The sequence below is a fragment of the Rhinolophus ferrumequinum genome, chromosome 4 (genome assembly GCF_004115265.2).
Source record: "Rhinolophus ferrumequinum isolate MPI-CBG mRhiFer1 chromosome 4, mRhiFer1_v1.p, whole genome shotgun sequence".
NCBI classification, from domain to species: Eukaryota; Metazoa; Chordata; class Mammalia; order Chiroptera; family Rhinolophidae; genus Rhinolophus; species Rhinolophus ferrumequinum.
Genome location: NC_046287.1, coordinates 93568492 through 93593124, shown reverse-complemented (window position 1 = coordinate 93593124; position 24633 = coordinate 93568492). Strand labels below are relative to the sequence as shown.

At 40.4% G+C, this 24633-nt stretch overlaps 1 protein-coding gene across 3 annotated transcripts in view; it reads right to left on the bottom strand.

Annotated features, from left to right (window-relative positions):
• Positions 1 to 24633, bottom strand: part of DCLK1 (doublecortin like kinase 1) — a 315147-nt gene that overhangs the window by 142723 nt on the left and 147791 nt on the right. For all 3 annotated transcript variants that reach the window (XM_033103776.1, XM_033103774.1, XM_033103773.1), the window contains exon 4: positions 15279 to 15378. In XM_033103776.1, coding sequence (XP_032959667.1) covers positions 15279 to 15378 — 100 coding nt within the window. The remainder of the gene's footprint in view (positions 1 to 15278; positions 15379 to 24633) is intronic.

Genomic DNA, 24633 nt, shown 5'->3' with positions numbered 1-24633 from the left:
GTTTCCCTGCTCGAATTGGCCACTTCATAGACTCGTTAATGGACGACAGACTGGCCGTCCTCCTTAGAAATCTACCAGACAGAAGCGTGGCCAAGAGAGAGACTAGCTAGAATCCTTCCAAGGCAACCTGTCATAGGCGTCCTGGGCCAAGTTTCCTTTGCAAACTGCTAGAGACAGTTAAGCAGAAAATTATCATCACTCTAAATAATTCAAACACAGAGTCCTGCTGCTGGCTGCAAACCAAAGATGAGAAATTATATAATTAGCTGCAGCACATTTAAAAGACTATATAAAATATGCTAATACCCTCCACATGTTAAGGCAACACTGCAGACACAATGCCATCTATTAACTAGCCTATAGGATCCGTCCAAATAAAGAGAATTATCCTAAGGGTATTTTAAAAATAATGCTATCAGTCAGTTTGATAGAGTACTTTTCTTGTGATACAAAGTAGGTTAAAAAAAACATCTTACTCCATTTTAATGTGTTTTAAATTGCATATTTCCATTTTAATGCATTTTTTGATTAACAGTGTATTAATTTTATCTTTAAGCCAAGGATTATTTTTCTGTGTATTTGTTGTTGTTTTGGATATCTCTCATCATTCAGATCTATTGGCAGACAGATCGATTTATGTACAGGGACTTTAATGATACGTGTGCAGAAAACAAAGCAAACAGATACTATGGAAAATATGACTACACATGAACCTCAAGCTATGCCGCATTTCTATGTTAGTGAAACGCCAAGAACTGTATGCTTTACCTATCCTTGAGGTTTATATGTAAAGCTAAGAGAGAGCAGCACAAAATAACAATCTCTTGGCCAAAGGCGAAGAAATATCTGCAAATCGAATCCTAATGTCAGAGGCCCTCGGGAGTCAGTGGTGCATTATCACGGGCTGAACCTTCTGAGCCTTCCTTTGGGTTGCCACGAGGCCCTTGTACTGTTTTCTGATCTAAGTTTACCAAGAACTGCTGTCTACCATGGATGGCCTCTTTCTGTGCGTTGTCTGCGGCTACATTTGTCATCACAAATTAGCATCTCCCACATTCACTAATATAGTGTTCAGATAAATGTTAAAAGGGTCAAAATAAATATCTAAAATCTATTCTACTTTAATCAAGAAACAAGGGTTTCTAAGCACCCAAATAACGGTAATAATATCAAACTGTAACATTTATCTGTTACATTACAGCTTGGCAATATGATTTTCACCCACATCATCTCATTGAATCCTTATGGCAATATTTTGTGATGGGTACTACTCTTGTCTCCATTTTACCAGAAGACACTGGCTCAGAGAGGTTAAGTACTTTGTCCAGGGTCACACAGGTGATAAGGGCATGAAATGGTATGACCCAGGACCCTCATCTCCAGGGTGGGCGTTCCTCTGAGGGTACATGTTAGGGTAATGATCATGCACTGACTGACTGACGCAATCTCAGATGATGGAGAAAGCCCCGGACTGTACACCTGCAGCCTGGCTTCAAGCCTCAGCTCTAACACCAACCTGCTGGTTGACCCTGGGCAGCCAACCTACCCACCCACCCCCATGCCCCAGGCTTTGGCTGCCTCACATATGCAATGGAAGAATCAAACTAGAAATTCCCCCAAGGTTCTTTCAACTCCAACATAAACTTTATTGAGCAAAAGTAATCCAGTTCTCAAGTGATCTGTCTGAAGGAAATGTATGTAGTGTGAAATACAAAGTACACTCAACAGGAAGACCACAGGGAGTTTGCATTGATACATTCTTTAGAAGATTCATGCCACAGGTCCCCTTCAATCAGCCCAGTTCACTAAGAGCTGTCCACACAGTTATTAAAACATTTCTACGACCCTTATGCAGAAATCAAACTTTTGAGGAGGGAGTGTCAAATGAAAGGGATTGGCTTGCCTCTCCTGAGTTGGGAGCTAGTCCTTTTGCTTTTCTCAGTTTGCAAAGATCCAGTCTTTCATGAGCGCACTGTTTCTGTCACTTGGCTTTTTTTCTCCTTATTACAAGTGGTTAGTATCATGATTGCTACAGAATTAGCATGGATGTTTCCCCAGCTCTTGATAGCGCTCATGTTGTATAACAAAAAACGTGTCTGGTCTTCTTCCTGGGTTCCTTGGAGGGAGCTTCTAAATCGATAGGAGTGTCCAATTCATTTCTGGCAGGCCCCTTTAATCACATCTGAGTTTATACTGATGAGATCACTCATTTGGTCGTGCCAAAAAGATGAACCATGTGATTGGGAGGGGTGGGGCTTTAAGTCTGGGATATCTCCCTGACCTCTTGGGAGTAGGGGAGCTACAGACTGAATTCAAGCCGATGGCCAATGATTCAATCAACCAGGCCTATGCAATGAAACCCCCCAAAAAGCTCTTGACTATTCAGCTCAGTGGAACTTCCCGGTTGATGAACACAGCAATGTGCCGGGGGGTGTGACCCGTCCTGTTTCCACAGGGAGAGAGCATGGAAACTCCACCTGTGGCCCCTGTCAGACCTTGTCCTATGTGCCTTTTCATTTGGCTGGTCCTGATTTGTATCCTTTATAATAAAATTCTCATCATAATGTTATGTTTTCCTGAGTTCTGTGAGTTGTTCTACCAAACTATTTGAATCAGGGGGAGGGGGGCTATGGGAACACTTGAATTTGTAGCCAGTTGGTCAGAAGTGTGAGTGGCCTGAGGACCCCTGAATTGGTGGCTGGTGTCTGAAATGAGGGTGGTCTTGCTGGGGACTGTGTGCTTAAACTGTGTTAACTCTGGGTAGGTCCTGTCAGAACTGCAGCTCTGTCCTGCAGCCCTCCTGCCCCTGCAGAGCTCTGCCCAGGGATCCACCAGGCACAGGCCTGCCTCGGGCTCTTTGCACTAACTGCTCCCTTAGCGTGGAACATTCTTCCTCGGGGGTCTTCATGGCTGGCTCCAGAGCCTCCTTCAAGTCTCCGCTCACATGTCACCTCTTACTGACGTCTTCTCCAAATGTTGTATCACTTACAGTTCCATCCCCACTCACCGCCTCCCACACACCCTCAAACCCGACTACTTCCTTTCTCTCCTTCCCTACTTTATTCTTCTTTGGAGCACTTATCTTCTGATACACTATGTAATTTGCTTATGATTTTGTTTATCAATTATCTTCCTCTCCTAGAATATGAGTTACATGGGGACAAGAATTTTTCTCTCCTTAGTTCACTGTTATATGTCCTAGTGCTCAGAACAGTGCCTGGCACATAGGAGGAATTCACTAAATATTAGTCAAATTGAGTAGAATCTATATACACACATATATGATAAGACCAGGCTCCTCTGATATAATATATTCAATTCATATTAATTGCCTATAAACCCTCCTACATAGTAATTAAGCTATCCTCATTTTCATATTTGGAAAACCCGTTGAATATGGTAACGTTTTATCTCTCACTTGAGGAAGAAGAAACAACATTACTGACTTTGCCGTAGGTTTTTAAAACTAATCATAGTGTAAACTAATCTTTTGACGTCTAATGGCATTCTCAGGATAATTCTGTTGAAAGGCTATCCAATGTGAAATGAAATTTTTTTTTAAGGGTGTCACAACATAAATTTAGCTAAGTCGACACTACGGATGAGGGGAAAACCTATAAAAGATAAAATTTTGTTTTCCCCAGAGCTAATAAACTCAAAAGCTTTATAGCCTCAGTTCTCAGTAGTTGGCAGGGAGCTCTGTGGTCACAGCAGTGAGATGTCCCAGCTGTCACATTGGTGGGACGCCCCACAAGGGAACACAAGGCAGGCACTGAATCAGCTGGCCCTGGCATACCTGAATAACTGAACCAAACATAGAAACTGATTTTGGTCTTTGATCAAAACATTGCCTGCTTCCCCCACTTGGACATCGGCGTGCCTTTACTCACTCCCCTCCCCTGTACTTGTAGGTACGGATTTGGTCTAGTTCCCTTGCTGGCCCTGCTGGCGGAGGCTTGCGCTTTGCTTTGGCTTTGCTCTGGTTACTTGATTCAGATTCATATGAACTGAGAGAAACTCTTCTTCAGACCTGTTTTAGGTCTTCAAGAAAAGCGGGACTCATGATTTCACAGTGATTCTGCCTATGGAAACATGAAGATAAGTCACCCCTACAATCACCCACTGAAAGAGAAAAACCCAGCTTCAGGCAGCAAAGAGTCATATAACATCAGTATCTTACTATATTTCAGTTATTCAGAACATTCACCATAATGCAAGTCTATAGAGACAATCTATGTCTAGACACATATCAAATGATTACCCAATTTTGAAACTAGGTTTTAGAATGATCTTCACAGCAAGTATTTTTCTACAGCAATTTTTACTTCATCCGCTTTCCAGTAAGCAGATATTTAACTTTCCAGAACTTCCTTTGTTTAAACCCCAAGAATGCTTGACACTTAGTAGGCTCTTGACAAATGCATGGTGTGGGTAATTGAAGTGGAAGATTTCAAACAGGAACACTAACCTAAGAGCATATGCCCTGTGGACCAACTTTAAGAGGAAAGTCCTACGTGTACCCTCCTGTTCTCAGGGGCATGTGCAGGTCAATGAAAGGGCGAAAAAACCTACGGTCCTCCTCTGTGATAACAGCTATTACCCAGCTGCAGCATGAGAAAGACCCAGCCAAAGGTGGGCATCAGCCTGAGGCTGCCCTGCCATCACCACCGATGAGAATATATATGAAGGTTATTGTTGCTTTTCAATTCTTTTATTTTTTTATTTTTTTGCCTGAGAGCTTTCAAGAAGCTATGCTACTGGTCTTTGGCTAGGAGGGTCCCTAGCAGCATAACTGAGTTAGAGAGCAAGGGCCTGGAAATCAGACAGACCTTACTTCACCTCCGTCCTCTGCCATTATTTATCTGCAGGCAAAATTTGGACGCTTACATCTCTTACTTACATGGTCAGAATTAATGACTAAAATTAATAAGATGCTATCTGGCATGAATACAATTAAAGTGCTGGATGGAGGTTCAAATATGCAATTAAAGAAATAGAGCCTGGCTTGACATCACATCAGAGGGCCCCAGAGTGTTCAGCTGGCCACAAGCTAACCATGAGCCTGGATTGCTTGGCAACTGCTTAAAGAAACCACAATCACACTTAGGCTGCATTTGAACAAGTTTGACGCCTATATTAAATAAGTTTATATTCTCTATGATATTTGAAGCCCCCAAGGAGTACTGTGTTTAGTTCTAGGTTTATTTTAAGGAGGATATTGCTGACCACGAAGTATCTAGAGAAATGTAACCAGGATAGCAGGGTAGTCTTAAGAGAAACAGTTGAGGGAACTCTGCCTAAAAAACCTGGAAATACCAGCTTCTGGGAAATGTCAGGCCTCAGTCCTGAAGCATCTGAAGGGTTAACATGTGGCGTAGATTCCTTCTGCATCCCCTGATTCAGCTAACATTTCAGGGCCCTTCCGACACCCAGAGCACCGGACAAGTGCTGCGGAGATGGGGATTAATGATACACAGGACCAATCTCAAGGCACTTAAAATCAAATAAGATTCAAACAAGGAGTCTGGGACCTCCAGTTTTCATCCCAACTCTGTTACCCACTGCGTATGTGACCTTGAGCAGTTTCTTATCTTCTCTTAACTTGGTGTTCTTTATTTCTAAAGCAATACCACTGAGTTCTTCTGAGAATTAAATGAGATAAATATTTACAAAAAGAATGAGAGCTCCGTCATTGATTGAGACCAAGTAGATACGGGGAGGTATTACAAAGAAGGCAATGTTTGAATTCAACCTCAAACGGCAAGAAGGAATCTGGACGGTAGGGAAGGGGGATAAAACGAACACTCCAGGCTGTTGGGCCAGTAGGAGCAAAGACAGAGATACTGAAAATAAATGGTTTGGGGGAGATCAGCAAATAACACTGTGGCTGGAGTGCAGAGGAGGGGAAAAAACCCATGGAGCAGCTGGAAAGGTACAACTGAGAGAACTATGACTGCCCTAGAAATCTCTGGGCAGTGGGGAGATGCTCAAATGAATCTAGGAGAGTCAATCTGCTTGCAGACATGGAGTGGAAAGATTAAAGACTGCCACAAGGAAAGCAAGTAAAATAGTCATTATAAAACTCGAAGCAAGAGATCATGAGGAACTGACCTAAGATAATGGCTGTGGCATTAAAAGGCAGGGGGACAAAATGTTGCATATGAGAAGTGAAGATGAAGGGTAGGTAAAAGACAACTTGGTGTTCGGGGGAATGGTGATGTCATGAACTAATACAGGAAACACAGAGGAGGGATGTAGTTGACCAAGTAGATAATGAGTTCAGCTGTGGCATGTGTTGAATTTCAGCTGGCTGTGGAATAATGATAAGCAAGTTCACAATAGAAAGTTGGAAATATACGTACGGTTCTGGAACTCATGAGAGGAGTCGGCTAGAGATGGAGATTTGAGAGGAGGTATACTGAGCGTATTGTCAAATATAAACAAACTAGGGTTTGAACTCTGCCTTCAACACTAACTAGCTGTGTGGCCTTGGACAAATTATTTATCATCAAAGCCTTAATTTCCTTAATTGTAAAATTGGGGAAATTATACATACTTCAAAGGCTTTGCTTATTGCATACCATCTGGTTGCCATTTGTCACCGTCACTGTCTACCATCACCATCAATGCTGAAACCATTAAGGTAGATGAACTTGGCTAGGAATAGAGTAATTAAATAGAAAAAAGCATTGAGGAATGAATCTTAGGGAACAATTATAAGGGATATATGGCAGAAGAACAAACCCAAAATAAGCTCAGTAGTAGTTGAGGAGGTGGGCAAAAGACCCGGACAGCAAAACACATTGAGAGACAAGGGGAGAGAATTTCAAGGAGAGAATTATCAAAAATGTCAAATGCTACAAAGAAGTTGAGATGGAAAAAGAAAAAAAAAAGGAGAGTATTGGATCTAGTGAGTCGAAAGCTATCTTTGTTTCGTGGAACTATTCCATGTGTGGTAGGAGTGGAAGGCAGTTACAAATATAAAGGATTGAAAATGATATTTTCACCCCAACTCCAAGGGCATGTGATCAGATACCAAAGTGAATTGTGAGATGGATCAGCTTCTAGAAATTTCAAAGTAGATCTAAACGAAAAATTACATGCCTTAGACTTCTTCCCTATTTCAAAGGTATAAAAGACTTGTCATGAGAGAGAAAGGGGATTGGTGAGAAGGATTTCTTTAGAGAGCACTGTGCTGTGAATTCCCTTATCCTAAAAGAGGGGAGATACTCCCCTTCATGTCAGTTGGGGCTTCACAGGGAGATCTGAAGAGCTTGATCAGTGTCGTCTATGGGTAGAGGAAATAATAGACTGGTGCTTGAGTATTTGGCTTTCACCTGAGAACTTTTACCAGCAGAATAAAGAAGAGTTGATTGCATTGGGTGCCCTTTTGTTGAGACAAAGGATGTATAAGTATTTTGATGGACCTGAGGAAGTGAGTTGGCATGGAGCAAATTCTTCCCAAGAGGATCATCCTAAGGCAACAGGAAGAGGTTTTGAAAACGACAGAGGGAGAATCAACCAAAGCTGGAAGAAACTGAATTGATGACATCCAAAAAGAAGAATGGAATGTTCCCAGTGAGAGTTGGGGAAAGCCATGAAAACACGCGTAAGACAAGTTGGCTTGCTATAACATCTGCTGGCCCAGAGAGCCTGAAAGCATCTTATAACGGTACAGTCATGTAAGGACCTTCCACCTCCCCTTTCTCTTCACCCTGCTTCACTCCCCCTTTCCCCGTTCCAATCCTGAAAGGATCAAAAACAACAAGGAAGAAGTGAGTGAAAAGGAGAGAAGGCATCAACCTTACCTTTTTCCTTTCCAGAAGGGACTCACTGCATTGAGCCCTGGATAGGGATGGAAACAGAACTTCAGTTTTGAATGACTATCACCTGGGACTAGATATTTTCATTTTCTGAATTGAGATGGTGATTTGTAGATAAAAGGATCCGTAACATTTTTTTACTACTTTTGGAGGGAGCAGAAAAGACTTAAGATTGTCTACATATCATTCAGTGGCAAAAGAACTTCCTCTTCTATACAAATTTAAAAGGATAGTGGGAGGCAATTTTTTTTGCATGAAAAAAAACTCATAATTCTTGTGTTTTCAATGTACCATTTACACAAAGATATAAAAAGTGAGTCCGGATGAGGAGATGGAAGCCTCATGGACAGTGTTATTATTATTATTAGTTTTAAAACCTGTTTGGCAGGGACAGAAAAGGCGTTTCAGTTTGATAAAATGATAGAGATAACTTAAGGCTCTTTTAGGATAGGAGAAATTTAGGCATGGCCATGGGTTAAGGAGAGAGAGAGAGACAATAAATATAGGAGAAAACAATGTATCCACAAGAACAACAGGAAAGGAACTGCTGATGAGACAGCTCACAAAGAAGAGGGAAGACAAAATTAAGAATATCACTGGCTTTAGAAAGGGAGAGAGAACCTTCTTTCTTCGAAAGATGAGAGAAGGAGGGGAGAAGATGAGTGAAGATATAGGGATATTTGGGTCTAGAAGGGAAGAAAAACAAAATAGTTAACAGTGAATGGATTTAATCACCCTGGTGGTCTAGGAGGAAAGCTCACTTTCTGAGAATGAAGGCAGTAGGTGGTATGTATTACTCTGGAAGGAAGAATTAGGACCATGGTGTGTGAGCTAGAGAAAGATTAATGTGGGCTCAATATAAGAAAGAACTTATTAAGTACCAGCCCTAGTTGACAGTGGAATTGGCCTTCTCATAAAGTTGGAAGCTGCCAAAACAGAGGCTTCTCGTTGGGAAGAGGTAAACAACTGTTGCCGCGCTGTGGGGGGGACTTCTATATTGGGACGGAGGGGAATTCATGAGCTCCAAGACCCGTAGTGTACTGGACTCATTTGCAATATTATATTTTGTAAGGTTTCTCCATCTCAACAATTCAGGTGTCACTGTTACTGAATACAATAAAAAGAAGCCCATGAGGACCAAAAGAGAAAGAGTAAAGAAAAGATTGCATGTGTTAGACAATGGCTTGATTTCCTCTGCAGAAAATCATTCTGTTTGTAGCAAAGGAACTAGCTTGCACTTGAGTGAGTTTCTGTCTCCGAAGTACAGTACTCTATATGTCTCCATAGCTTGGCAGTGGATTAAAATGGGGGGGAAATCACTATGTTCTGGGAAACTTTATATTTATGCATGAGCTAAAACGTAGCTATGATGGAGAAAGTCGCCAGAACCCCTGTGGTTTTTCTACTGCTAAGAAGGAAATGGGAACTTGGTAACAAGAGCAAAACACTTTAGCCAATGAGTTCTCTGTTTGAAACTCAAAAGCAACAAACAAAACCCTCTATTTCATACATCAGGCTGCATTCTATAAATCAATGCAATCAGGACTGATCCTACCAGATTTTCCATACGACAATGAAATGTCACAGAACTCGGCAATTATTCAATAAGATAGCTCTCATTTTTTTGAAATAAGAACTGTATATTCCTAGAATTAACATCTATTGAAACAACAAACTATTTCAGCATAAAGCACCACACATCTTAAAGAAATATGCCCACATATTCAATTTAAACTGGCCATATAATCCAATTAAAATTTAAATCTATAAAGAATTGTCAATGTCTTGTGACCCATTAGTCATTTTTCCGTAATATTTTTCCAAAGAGAGAAAACACACAAGAGCAATATGCAACATTTTGTATTCTCAAAGTTCAGTACCTAACATCCTTTGGACATCTTTAGACATAAGTAATAATAAAAGTCATAGGAAGGGTCATATTTCAGGTAAGGGTTACTATTTACAGTTATTCGTGCCCTGCATATTGCCTGGCACATGGTACATTAGCTGAGTTTACTGAATAAATAAATGGATGCATGAAAGAATGAATTTTGTTAGCAGTAACTCAAAAACCACTTTGTGCGAAGGCCTGGTCTTTATCCAACTCTGAGCAACTTCCCAGTGTTCCCAACGCCTTTGAGGTTTCCCAGGATCACCAGCCCCAGAGAGGAGCAGTGGGGCCGTAAAAATCCCTATGACCCTGATCAACGTGGACATAAGGGCTGGGACTCCTAAACACTGACAGCTGTAGAAGTCTGACTGGTTCTAAATGATGTGGCTTCATTTAAATCTTCCAGAGATTCCCTCCAGAGCAGGGTGAATCTCTTCAAAGGTCCCTTAGTTCTCTCTCAACTCCACCACAAGAATAAAAGTTGAGACTGAGAAGAAAGCAACAGATAATCGCTTTTAGGTCCTCCAGAGCACCAAAAGCAAATCTTAGGGACATCTGCCTCCAATTAAGCCCTGCAAATGAATCTACGTGACTGAGTCCAGCTGCAATCCACTAGGAGGTATATTTCAGCTGAGGTGTCACTCACTAACATCAGTCACTAAGTAATAAGGAACACAGTTCTGAACGTGCTTTGACATTTATTATCTCATTTGAGATCCATTACAACCCAGGAAAAAAAGGTGTTTTACAGAATAGGAAGCAGGCATGGAGATATAGAGACCACACAGCAAGTAGGACATGGAGCGTGGACTAGACCTGTGTCTTCCAAACTTAATCCAATGCTGTTTCCAGTATGCTAGCTTCTAACTCTGTTTGTTTATCACCCAGAGTTGGGGAAAGCAATCAGGATCCTGTGGTGAATGGTGCCTGATGCAGGTTCTGTCTCATGTCATTCAGGACATGAGTCCCTGGAAAGTGGTCAGGATGGAACATTCTAGAAACATTTACCAAGTGAATCCTGGGAACCCAACACCATGGTGGTCCATAAGAGAAGCCGAGGAAATGTCCCTTCTAGAATCATATACCCAAGAACAGATGGGCCTGTCTGGTGCAGAGAGAAGCTACACTGGAATTCCGCAGAGACAGAACACTGTGCCCTCACGCACGCTCACGCATGCACGTGGACACACACATAGTATCCTGAAAGTCTCAGCGCAGTTTTAAAGTTTCATAACTTCAGGAGTACACACACTATAAACTTATTTTTAAAAAAAATCATATGAAAGCTCAATTATTTAAATTTCTTCTATACCCCACTTATAACATATACATCTATACCAGTTTTGTGATTTTTGAATAACCATGTTCATTTTTTTGTCTCAGCCAACATTTGCCATCTTCAGTCAGAGGGGCTGACAGGTTTAATAATAGATGATGTGCCTACAATACAGACAGCAAAGGAGCCACATCGCACAGTAAGCCTGCAGTCAACTAAAAGTAATTGTCACATGTGCTGCTATTAAAACTGCATTGCTCTTAACCAAGCTTGTAGAGATGGACTTTTTTTAAAAAAATAAAAATCCCTAGAGCACAGCTTTTTATTTATACAATACAGTTCATCTGCTTAGATATAATCTGTCCTGTTAAAATCCTTGCGGATCCTTGTCCTGTCTTCTGCCACTTTAGCTTCCCTCCCAGATGATTTCATCCACACACCATCAGCTTCTCGAATGGGCATTTCTAAGCAGGCTAAATGATACAGAACCCCAGGCAGGACCCTGAGGTACGACTCTCATCAAACAAATCGCGCCTTTCATCAGGGACACCATGGGCTCTCTAACAGAGCTCTCCTCCAGCACATTAGACATTGACCTATTAATCAGTACCTTTGGGACAGGGCCGTTCAATCAATTAAAAACACAACTGCCTATAGCATTCAGACCATATATTTTCATCTTAGTCGAAGGGATTTCAAGAGGGGGCCTGTCAAATGCATTGCTGAAATCCTCAAGACCATCCTACAGCATTCCTCTGATACACCAGGTGAGTGACCCTATCTATGAAAGGTCAGACGAGGGGGCGACCTTGTCACAGCTCTGTTGTTTATGTGTTCTCCTAATTAACATAAAGCTCTAGCTGTGCAAATCTAAAGACAGGTCAAAACAAACAAATAGAAACGAGTTCACTTGTAACTCAAGTTCAAATAAAACGCGGACAAGGTCAAACAACATCTGTGGTGGAATGACTTGCGCTTCCTCAAGAGATATGTCAAGGTCCTAACCCTGGTACCTGGGAATGTGACCTTATTTAGAAATAGGGTCTTGGCAGATGTAATCATGTCAAGAGGAGGTCATGCTGGATTAGGGTGGGCCCTAATTCAATAGCTGGTGTCCTTATAAGAGGAGGGAAATTTGGACACCAAGAGAAGGCCATGTGAAGACGGAGGCAGAGAACAGAGTGAGGCTTCCACAAGCCGGGGACACCAACCATTGCGGGCAAGAACCAGAAACCAGAAGGAAGCATGGAAGAAGGAAGGGAGCACGTCACGGTCAAGAGCACTCAGGAATTGATCCAAAAAAAAAGAAGGGATGGCGGGCATTTAAGCTCCTGAGCAGGTGGCGGCCTGGCAGGGGTGAGGTAAGCTGGCCAAGCAAGTTTGGGGCATTGGCTTTGAGGTTGGGGGGTGAACAGAAGGTGACATCCTGTGACAGGCTCATCACCAGGAAGTTAATTGTCCCTCCCAGGGGCAAGGTAGGCATTTTTCAACAAAATCCTGCCACTTTTTAATGGCAACAAATCACAAATTTGTCAGTTTATCATCAATATATAAGCAAGACCATTTAAGCTTCCTGCCTCCACCTTGGCATTTCCCTTGCCTATGTTTCATCATTCTAAATTAGACAGCAAGCCATGCGGGAGAAGGATCTGCTGGCCTGTCTCTATATATAGTGCTGTATCCACCATTTTCAAAGGTGCTAAGACTCCACTCATTGATGACGATATTGCTAAAACGGTTACATTTTGAGCTGGAAACAGGAAGGCATGTTTTTTTCCATGGGAAAATTTAGGGGAAGAAGGAGGCCCCTCACAGTTTCTAATATTGATCTGGCTCCAATGTAACCCCATGAAATATATGTCTTTCAGGGCAATACTGCTCACTGGATAAGACCTCAGAGCAATCTCCAGGAGCTTTCCCAGCAGTAATTAGGGGAATGTATTATTGCTAATCCTCAACACACTGGGAGCTGGGTTAATTTTGAAAGATAAAATAAAAGCGCTGCCTTGTGGCAAAAGGCCACTTCTTGGGGCCATTAAATCAAGCACAGCCCCGTGTGAGTATTGATTCTGAAGATATCTGCACCCCCTGCCAACACTCCTTTTAGGAAGCTACAACGGAACAGGTCAAATGAAGCCTCAATGTACAAAACCATTTAGCAAAGTACAGATAAACTGGGCTAAAGCATGCTCAGAGCACTTTTTAAAAGATTCAAATTTTAATACATTAGCACTAGAACATGCCGTACAAGCCACAGGAAAACTGCAGTTGTTAATGTGTGAATTTCGTCTCAGGGTAAGTTCATCCAAGGAAGTAAAATCCCAATTTAGATTCTTTTTCTTCCCCCTCCCGCAATCCACGTGTTTCTTTTAGGATGGGGGAGGACACTGTTACTCAGCAAAGTATTTCACTTCAAGAAACAGGGTATATTCATCAGGGGAAAGGATGTTAAGTTCTCACTTTCTCTCTAAAATAGTTAGAAGTGGTCCTGCAAAGGGCTACACCATCATTGATGGGCAAGGTGTCCTGATGGATGTGTGTGCATAGATAGATAGACAGACAGACAGACAGATAGATATCTGTGTGCATTCTTTTTAATGAGAAAGGATTCTAAAGGGAAATCATAAGGGATTTTTGGGCATCTTTCTGTTGTATATTTTAGAAAGTCTGCCCGCCGGTCATCACAGGTGGAGCAGGCTGCAGTATCCTGGGTTGAGAGCACATTGTCAGGAAGGAAAGGCCAGCCCCAGGCCTCACCAAGTCAGGGGAGGTGGGCACGAGGCCGCACGACCCAGACGGAGGGCTGGGCAACCCCGGCCCACTCTGCTGATGTGAAACTGAGCCGTACTGCAGTTCCAGTCTGACAGGCTATTTTCCATATCAAAGCAACAAATGAAACTTTCATTTCAGGACGCATCTGGTCTCGCCGACCATTGTATCAGAAGGAGCTATTTTCTTTAAATTGAAAGTCAAGGCAGTTTATTTTTCTCAAAACTGTGCTGTCAGCTCTTCTGCCTGGCTCCTAGCACTCACTTGAAGCTGCCTTATCCTGAGAAGGGGTGGGATGGGGAGAGACCCCCAGGGGACACTCTATGTGTGGTATATTTATATAAATCTTTGCCCCCAAAAGGCATGTCTATCAGAATAAAGATGGAAGGTATTTAGAGAAAACTTATTTAGAGGGAAAGAGATACCAAACCACTCTTCCGTTACAACTTTTGAACCAAAATAACTTCAATCTCTTCAAAGGACACATCTATATACACTTTCATTGGACATTTGACGTTTTCACAATAAAGAGGTAATCTTTCTTATTCTTATCCCTCCCTACACACCCCGTCATTTTTTAAAAAATGAAATAACTGCAGTATGTTAAAATGCATGTAACATATGGGTACATGCATATAATATAGATACTCTGTGAACATTTATCAGCAGCTTTCGAGCGGGACCCTTCCATTGCTTCATTTATCCTATTATGTGAGTGCTCAAGTATTTCCCATCCACTTTGTCAAAAGCTCACTAATTGGTTTTATCTGCATTCATCTAAGCAAAAGATTCATTATCACTTCAACGTCCCTAAATAAATTAGAAGTAATATTATCAAGGGAAGGCCTCTTTGTTCAGTGCAATAACATTTCTTGTGCTGCTGTTAAGATTCAGCGGTGATTTATACCAAAAAAAAAAAATCATTCTTGAAGTCACAACATTTGACATTCATTTCCTAAGGTGTGTCTCTCCCTCTTTACCAACTATTCCTTCTTTACACTTCATTTTTAATGGAAGGAAGCTACCCTCCTCTTTTTGGTCACTCACAGATGTTAATGACATCAAATTCTGAAGTATTTAAAAGAAAAGGGACACCAAGCCACTTTCCCAGATAGGAACTAAGGGAGGACATGTGACAATTGTGTCTAGAAGCATATTCGATAATTTTATGACTATAAATCTCTCAAGTATAAATTTTGAGGAAAATATACAATTAAAAATGTAGAAATCCACACCATGGTCTTCTATAGAACATCAATTTAGTTATTACATGGTTATAAATTAGCCATTGGTATTATGATTTACTCTTCTAAATGATTTAACCTTTCCAATGATCATTTCATCTGTTTTTTATATTTAAAAAAAAAATCAAAGAAATTCGAGATATGGAAAAGACATGCTGGGTGAGGATCTGAAACTGATTTGGTAGCTTTAGAGTTGACATAACCTTGGCCTGGTGCAGCTCATTTTGGAAAGCTGCCTCAAATTTCCCCTGGTTTTGAACTTTTTTTTTCCTTACCACTTTCATCTAGCAAGAAATCATCCTGGTAACGGAACTTCTCCGGTCCACATGCAATAAAAATGTCATCGTCACCAAAAAAGTCCTGAAGGCACATCACCTACAAGAGAAAAGCATGGCACTCAGCAAGGGGTCAGCAGAACAGCAATTACAACAATGCACCAGCAAGTCGACATCTGCATGAAGCCACTTCCTGTCTAATGCAATCAGGGCAGCTTCTCCAGAGGAATTTCAAAGGAAGGGCTCCAGCATCTGTTCCTAGTAAGAAACATGTTACGTTGCAGTTGTGCAGGAAGACGGGATAAGGAAAATAGAACCGATAACTGTCACATTTATTACTTGATATATCAATAGGCTAGGAGGTAAGAGCTCTTTATTTTCATAATAGAGGGGACGCAGCCACATGTGGAAAAGGAGTGCCCCTTTATTCTTCTGAACATAATATTCCTTGATAGCAATAAAAGTCAGCATGTGATTTTAGCAACAAATATATTTTTTAGTAACGGATGCCATAATATGGACATGACGAGCGCTGTTTGGGGTAACTACAGAAGAAAAATAGTTGTATCGTAATATGAATATAATGATTTTCTTTAGACCCCTTCTACCTCCAGTTGAAACAAAAATGGAAACTTTCATAAGAGGCATAATAGAAAAAGTAAGTTATTGCTGAGATTTAGATATGTAGACTATGGCAAATGTACGTCCACCACTCCAGTTACGCTCAACTTGGAAATGCTCACGCTGCCCAACTTTTTGTAGTCACGCAAAAGGAAAGTTTTAAAATAATCTTTTGATATTTATTCAACTTACTATTCTCCAATAAGAACATGTAGAGTTAAATGGCGTTTTTCAAGTAAATGTGTTCAAAATGAATAATTTCAAGCATCTTGCTCTTTGGATACGTGACATAACATTGTGTCCCCAATGTGTATAAGGCCAATACAAGGCACCACGGACACTGCTGATTTCTATCTAGTTTCAATTTTCTTTGACCACTTGGAGCACATCCTAAAGCAGCCAATGGAAGGCACCCATTCAGACTTACAGGAAACAGACTTTCTAAATAGCATTGCCCTTATATATCTGAGGACCACCGTCAAAACCTCCATGGGTGTTAGATTCTTTTGGCCTGTTTACCATCAGCTTGTCCCTTATTTCTTTGCAGTTTCATCTACAAGTCTCTTTGGGGTTCTACTCCTTGTCAATCCTTGGTGGCACTACCCTGACACATCAAAGGTGCTGTAAGACTTATAGTAGTAAGTTGGGAGGACACAGCATTATTTTAGAGTCCCCAGAGGCAATGATGTGTAGGCTTTAGATAGTTTTCCCAAACAATCTCTTATTTCCAAATAATCAATTGGCTGAAGTTTTAAGAATGAAATTTCTGTAACTCTTTGATAATAAGTATTAAGTACGAGTGAGGTATATGCCTAGTTTTCAGTGCTTATTCAGTCTGTAAAAGTTTGATATCACAGGGGATGTACGAGGGCCATCGTAGTCATCAAGGAAGATGGACTGGAGGTCTTCAAGAGTGGTGTCAGAGGCTCTGATCTTCTACTTAGATTATAAACAGGCCCTTTACAGTCAAAACCCACTCTCCATTTTATTTCTCTCTTTCTTCTGACTCCAACTGTGACCTTGTTTACCTTTATATTCATGACACAGCACCCCCACCCAGCTTTTTTGGTCAGCGTTGGTATCATCCTAACCAACCCCCTACAGGCCATTTTCATTTTACCTGAATGAGTCTGTGTTGTGCCTATATATGCCAGTTAGCATATAGCTTGTACATACAAAAATGAGTAAGACATGGGTCTCTCCCTCAGGCAAAAATGTGAACAATTAACCTTAAAAAGCAGCATTTCTTAAAGTGTGAATGGTTAGTAGGTTTTGTGCAAATAGACTTGGAAAATACTGAGTTTATCCAATATAAGCAGATTTATTTCTGGTCTTCTCAAAACACTTAGTCTGCTAATGTACAACACAACTCCAGAAAGGAGATAGAATGATCCAGTACTTCCCAAACTTATTTCATTCTGAGACTCTTTCCTCATACTGCGTCATATGGACCAGTGTTTGACGACATTCGTTTTGGTGCTGTGCGGGCAGCTACAGGGGAAAAGACCTCTACGAACACACAAAGGAAAGAGCCGTTATCCACTCTCCTCCTAGGTAGATATATTTCTCTAGCTGATAAATACTTACTTGCTAATTTTCTTACACATGCAAACATTTACAATGGGCCTACTCTGGGCCAGATCCTGTGCCAAGATGTGATGGCAAATCTCTGATAGATTATAAAATGTTGTTTTCCAAAGGAAATTGTCCTTTCTTTGCACATATTCCCATCATTTGCATTTTGGAACATGAGCTTGCTAACCAGATCACATTCATCTATGTGTGCGTGTTTTATCCTACTACGAAGTGGACAAATTAACCAAACTTGAACACACATAAGCAGACTGCCAGCCAACTGCTTTCCATCATGTACCAATGACCATCCTCCAAGCCTGAGACATAAATAACATAATGCACAATGATTCAGCTTGGACAGCTTACGTATAATTCTGTTGGGAAGTGGGAAATGAAACATGATGAACTTTTGATGTTACTTCCAAATCCAGAATTCCAAGAACATAAAAGGATGCCGTGATGGTTCAGGAAAACTAACTGTCATCGCCCAGCACAAAAGGGCAAGGAAAACTCATTTCAGTGTCAAGCAACATGTATTCATTTACTTCTCAATCTTCAGCGACTGAAATCAAAGAATTTGTTGAACTGTCAGAAACTGGGATGTTTTCTGTGCTCTGCTCTGGCGTGATTAAGCCATTTCCCTGTTCACACCCTCCCACCAGAGAAGGTGGGTATGGTCAGTAGATGAAATGCAAATTTATAAAACTGCTCCTTGTTAGAGGCCTTGGTAAAAGACTTGATAGCAAAGGAGCCTTCAACACAAGGTTACAATAAAGATGGATGTAGGGTAATCTGATAATCTGTACACTTCAATCATCCGTGTTCTCACGCTCTATCATTGACCTAGAGGTAGCTGCAGTGTATTCCATCTAACATAAAAGCTTCACAGAGGAGCATTCATAACCCATTTTTTCTAGGCCAACATACTTTGAGACTTTTCCTTGAGGTATTACTATACATTCTGATATCAAAGGATTAGAAATGGTAGAGAAATGTAAAATCAATGTTTGGCATAATGATATAATTTTACACACACACACACACACACACACACACAGTGTTATTCCTTTGTAAATTTGAGGTTCTCAAAATTGTGATAACCAGCTTAAAAAAATGTTTCATTTATGGATAAAAACACACTCCTTGCTACAATGGCACTGTGACCGTTGATCTATTCTTTCATGAAATCTCCGCTCAGTAGGTATCATGTATTGGAAGCATACATCAACATCAGAGACAGGAAAGATGCAAAGGCAGAGATATCAAGTTTGAAACAAGGGAGATGTCCAACCTATAGAGGAGCAGTGGCTCCCTCTACAGGCTTTCCTGTGTCATCATCATTTTCCTGCCCCCAGAAGAGTTGGTGGTATCAGCTAGCGCTCTTCTCCAGCGTGTCACTATGGCTGTAGATTCTGCCTTGGCAACATCTCTCAAACCCAGGTCTTGTCCTGTCCTTCTACCCTCTCCCCCATCACCACATCAGTCCAGATCTTATCCTCTTACCTGTGGACCTTGGCATTTCCCTCTCATGGATTTTCTCTCCAATCCATCCTATTTAATTCGTTCAATCTACTCTTTTTTAGTTAATTTTCAAAATTTCTCTCCAAACTTTCTCTTCACTAGCTTATCATCATCAAGTTTAAGTTCATCTTCTCAGCTTGCATTCCAGACTCCTCAAAACCTGGTTTCAACCTACCTTTCAAGTCCACAGTAGTTTTAGCCATGACATGGCACCTGATACTTAAAAAGCACTTGTTGGATGGAGGATGGATGGATGGATGGATGGATGGATGGATGGATGGGATGAACAATGGATGATTGGATGATGAATCGATGGGTGAGTGATGGATGGATGGGTAGGTGAATGGAGGGATGGATGATGGATGGAGGGATGGATGATGGATGGAGGGATGGATGGATGGACTATGCTCTAACCTGAAACGTTCTCCAACTTGTCTGCTTTACTTACATATTCTTCTCAGAAAAGGACTTTTTCTTTCTTACTAGTGTTGTTTTTGGTATGAAATATTTTCCATTGGGGATTCCCTCCTATCTAACTCTTTGCCTATTCAAGTCCCTCCTCTGACTCAAGCTTCAGGTGAAGATTCAAGCCTTAGCTTCTCCATCCACTCGAATCCAAAGTGACTCACCCCTGCTCTGAACCCCTAGTGATCATCCAATAAATGTTTATTGACCACCTATTATTTGCCAGCCACTGTTCTAGGCCTTGAGAATATGACTGCCCTTACTCTTCGCCTCTTTTTTTCCAGTACATATGTGTACAGACTCACACTCCAAAGAATTCCCATCACACTGTAGTGAATTAGTAATCCAGCAGAGAGTAACGTGTATTAGCTGCCAGTGGTTTTGTCATGAGCCTGGAGTCAGGTGGCTGAGTTACAGTCCTTGCTCTGCCACCACCACTGACTTGGGCCAGTCAGGAAACCCCAGTCAACTATCTTGAAATGTGTCCTGTTTCAAAAAGATACTAAATTTATTAAAGGCAGAGGCAGTGTCTCCTGTTGGGTGAGATTCTTTGGCACAATGGAGACATCTGCTCTGGCACAATTTCCCAAGAGCACAGCCTGTTGTCAAAGCCTGGGATCTGAATTAAGCCAGCTCTGCCACTTAGATGTTAATCTCTGTGTGCCTCAGTTTATCATATCAATTATTTTTAAGGATTAGATGAGTTAAGACCATGAATCGGAAGAGAATATGTCCTCAATAAAATTTAGCTATTTTCATTAGCCCAAATGTATTTTTACTCCCAAATAAGTATAACAAATGTATACCTAATATAGGCATACCTGAGAGATATTGTGGGTTTGGTTCCAGAACATCGCAATAAAGCGAGTCGTATTTTGGCTGGTGGAGCGTCTTGCCTTCAATTTACAAAACAACACATGATCTTTGAAATGCAATAAATGAAGCACAATAACATGAGGTATGCCTATATAAACAAATAAAATTAAAAAGAAAAAAAATCAGTACATAGCTCCTAGGCACTATAGCAACAGGCTTCTTTCTTTCCTAAGTGGAATTTGGATAGAATGGAGTATATGGGTGCCACTTTTTGCTTTGGGAATAGGGATTTTACTAGTATGATTATTTGGGTGAAAAGCATACTTTTAATTAGTATCCAGGAATAGGAGCAAAGCTGGCAGGAGTTGCTAACATGAAGCTAGAATATGGTCATGCCTTTGATTTCCTTCAGGTTCCACTGAAATGACGCTGTGAAAGTCATTTGCAAATAGACTCACCTGCTATTACAGGTATATAGAGTTTTATGAACCATTGTCTTCACTCAGGACCTCTTGGGACCTGTCACCAACTTTCAGTTTAGTGGGAACCAGAGATTGGTATTCCTCTGAGAAAACTGTCCTTTGTCAAAATATCCCACACTAGAAAGGAAATTGCATGCATATTACATGCAATTCATAAAGGAGTTAATCAGTTTATGGCATACAATGCTTAATATTCTATCAGTTTTTAGTTCTAAACTAGTGCTATGGTTATTATATAAATCTAACCTCATAAAAACCATTCCATCTATTGCATCAGAGTTTATCTCTAATGGTACTTAGCATAATGCCATACCCACTGTATCTCAAAAAACATGGGTGATTATCATTGCCAGATGTTCTGGAAAAAGCCCTTGAAAGGGGATCAGGATACCTGGATTCTGAGCTCAGATTTGCCATAATCATTATGTAGACTTGGACAAGTTACTTAACTTTTCTTAGTTATCAGTTTCTGAATTGGTTCTAGTATGTTTTACCACAGTAATTACATGAAGAAAAGATGGAAATTCCTCTGGCGATATAGCAACAAAAATAGTTCTATATGCATTACTACATTTAATTCTCTATATACATTAGTACATTTAATCCTCTCTGCTATGAAGGAGATAGACTGTACTTGGCAAAAGTTAGATGTTATTAGTATCCCTATTTTACAGATTAAAAAATTTTGCCAGATTTAACAGAAGATCAGTAGGAGTTTGGAACCGGGTCAGTTAGAATTCAAATGCAGGCTCTTAACTATCAAACTGTAGGAAAACAAGTCCATTCAAATGCATAGAAACATGTACCCTTATGTTTATGTATTATAAATTTCAGTTAAAACCATTGTAATAATAGTTACCACATATGTTGTATATTTATAGTTTATAATAAAAAGTGTCTAATAAATTTGTTAAAGGAAGTTTAATTATTTCTTTGACTCAAAAAAATAATCAGTTTTGTGACTCTCTTTTGTGAAATCTGAATTCATATCTTTTCCATTAACTTGTCATTACACACAATCCTTCCAGGAGACTAAGCTGCCTGCAGAGAGAAAAAGACTCAGAGCCGACAAATATGGACTTCCTCTCCTCTGAGCTTCCGGTTTGAGTAGCTCTGCAAGGGCAGAGATTCAAACAAAGGCAATAAAAACATCTGCTATTTACACATTTCCAAAGCAGGACTGTGGAATCCATTCCCCTCTCAGTGGAATGAGATCTCCATGGTGACGCTGACATCACAGAGCTGGGCGAGATTCTCAGCAGTGCCTACAGGACAATATTTTCTTTACAAGAGCGCCCTCTACCAACGAAACGGGATATCTCTGCAGCCAGGGCCTCATTAGCTTGAAACCACGTAAGGCATTGTGTCTTTATCAGGTGTCTCTCAGTGTGTTAGACAATAAAATACTTTACCGTTACTTATTTACTATATTTTTAAGTGAGATTATAAACAATTGCAAAAATAAAAGCCAAGAAATTCAGTCCATTTATTGGAATCAGTGAGTATGATGCATCCTTTCTATTTTAATTTTCTTTTTTAAAAAAATACTCATGTATAATTTCTCATTCTTCTTGACACTAGTTAAAGAGAGTAGGCTTAAAAGTTCTGTTGTCTACACTTTAATGAGGTGCTCTTTACCAAAAAGGAATGCTGTATCTTTGTAAAAAAAAAAAAAAAATCCAGTTGCCTGTGTATCTAAGGCACCAAAATCAACAACCTCCTTCTTTCTGCGCAGTTCATAATATGACCATCATAATCAGCTTTCAGTTACTACTTGGCAGACATGGGCCCCCTCATCCTGCCAGAACTTCATTTTGAGGTTTCTCTTCCAATTTCATTCCATACTTGGTTTCTTTTTCCCATTCTTAGAATTCAGCATTGTTATACCACTTGATAATATAAGTCAACAATTGGAAATGTTTCTGTTTTATAACCATGTAATTCTGTACATTCCTGGGTCTAAAAATATGTCAACGATTCGTTTTGTAGCCAAATATTAGGAATGTGTTATTGTCAGAAAAACACATTCTCCATTGTTCCTTTATCACCTTTCCATTTCTCTGATGATAAACTTATGCAAATTGTAACTTATTTCACAACTGTTCTTTTAGCTAGAAATTTCTGATTAAAAAAAAAAAACAATTAAAAGAAATTGGGGCTCTTACCCAGAAAAAGATATAGCCATTAAAAAAATAAATAAATTATTCAAATAACAACAATAACAATAATTATAACAGAGTGAGGAAAAGAAAGATCCTCAAATTATTCAAACAAGTTTGAAGCGCTAAGGTACTTTTTTGCAAAAGTGGATAATACTGTTGGACTTCAGAAATGGCTAGGAGCTAACATTGGAATAGCACACTGACGCTTAAAGAAATGGGAAAAAAATGTTCTCTTTTGAAATGCAAGCAACTTAATTTGATGGGTCAATCAGATAAAAACCCCACCAATTATAGACTGGAAACTGCACTCATCCATTCCTTGGACATGTGCTCAGCTGCTGGTCTGTAAAGACCAGCTTAGGCTTTCTGGTGTGGAAAGTACTCTCTCACAAAGAAATGCACTAACCATCTTTCATGGGCTCAGGCAGACCTAATTGGACAGCAACCTATTTTAAATGATCAATTTTTAAAATTAATTACCTTATTTTTTTTTAAATATTAACATTTCTTTTTTTTCCTTTTTTTTAAGATGTAAAGCAACTCTCTAGTACCAAATACTGACCAGGCACCTTGGCTCTGCCACATAAGGTATGTGACCTTGGGCAGCTATTTAATATCTTTCAGACTCAGTTTCCTCAAGTATAAAATGGGACTACCAATGAACGCTACCTTGTAGATTTCCTTGAAGATACGATGAGTTAATATTAAGCAGTCAGCATCAGGCCTGGTCCATATAGCGTGCACAATGGGCTGAGTGGCTGCTACTGTTCGTGCGGGCATTAGTGAGGCACGGTCACTGTGTCAGGCATCATTCCACGGGCTTAAAGGACTATCCTTTAAGCACAGAATACTAAAAACCCTTGGAATATCTGGGAAAGAGGGCTGTGGAGACTGGGGTTTATATGAGAGGCCTCTAATAATTCCATTCTCTTGCCAAGTTCATGCAAACTCAATCTCACTGTGTTTGGTTTCACCTACTAAGACATCTGTTGTCTACAACATCTTTAGAATAGCTTACTCTACTCACTTAAGGAATTAAATCACAGCCCAAGAAAGGGGAAACTGTCACACAGTCATCTCTTTGGGGAGTATACAAATAATCATAATCTCTGAGGTGAGCTCAGAAGCAAACCTGTATCAGTTACCTCAAGATGGGCGCTACGGTCTGAATGGTTGTGTCCCCCAACTTTGTATGTTGAAATCCTAACCCCCAATGTCATAGTATTGGGAACTAGGGCCTTTGGGAGGTGATTAGGTCATGGGATGCATGTCTTTATAAAAGAAGCCTGAGAAAGTTCCTTTACCCTTCTGCTATGTGAGGGTACAGCAAAAAGATGGCCAGCTAGGAAGCAGGCTCTCCCCAGACACTGAAACAGCAGGTGCCTTGTTCTTGGACTCTCAGCCTCTAGAACTGTGAGAGATAAATTTGTTGTTTATAATCTACCCAGTCTACAGAATTTTGGCTTATTTGACTTAATTCAAGTCATACTTTTCAGGGATAGAAAAGAGTAAAACTTATATGCTACTGCTGAGATGGTCTTCTAAAAGATCCATGTAAATAGGTAGCTGAGATTGTGGCTCGGTTTCTAACAAGGCAGAAACACTTACCATGATCATTGGAAACAGAAGAAATAAAACTATTACAAGATACATGAAGCCATTGAAGACAGAGCCTTTAAGAGCAGACGAGGAAAGACAATCCCCATTAGGAAA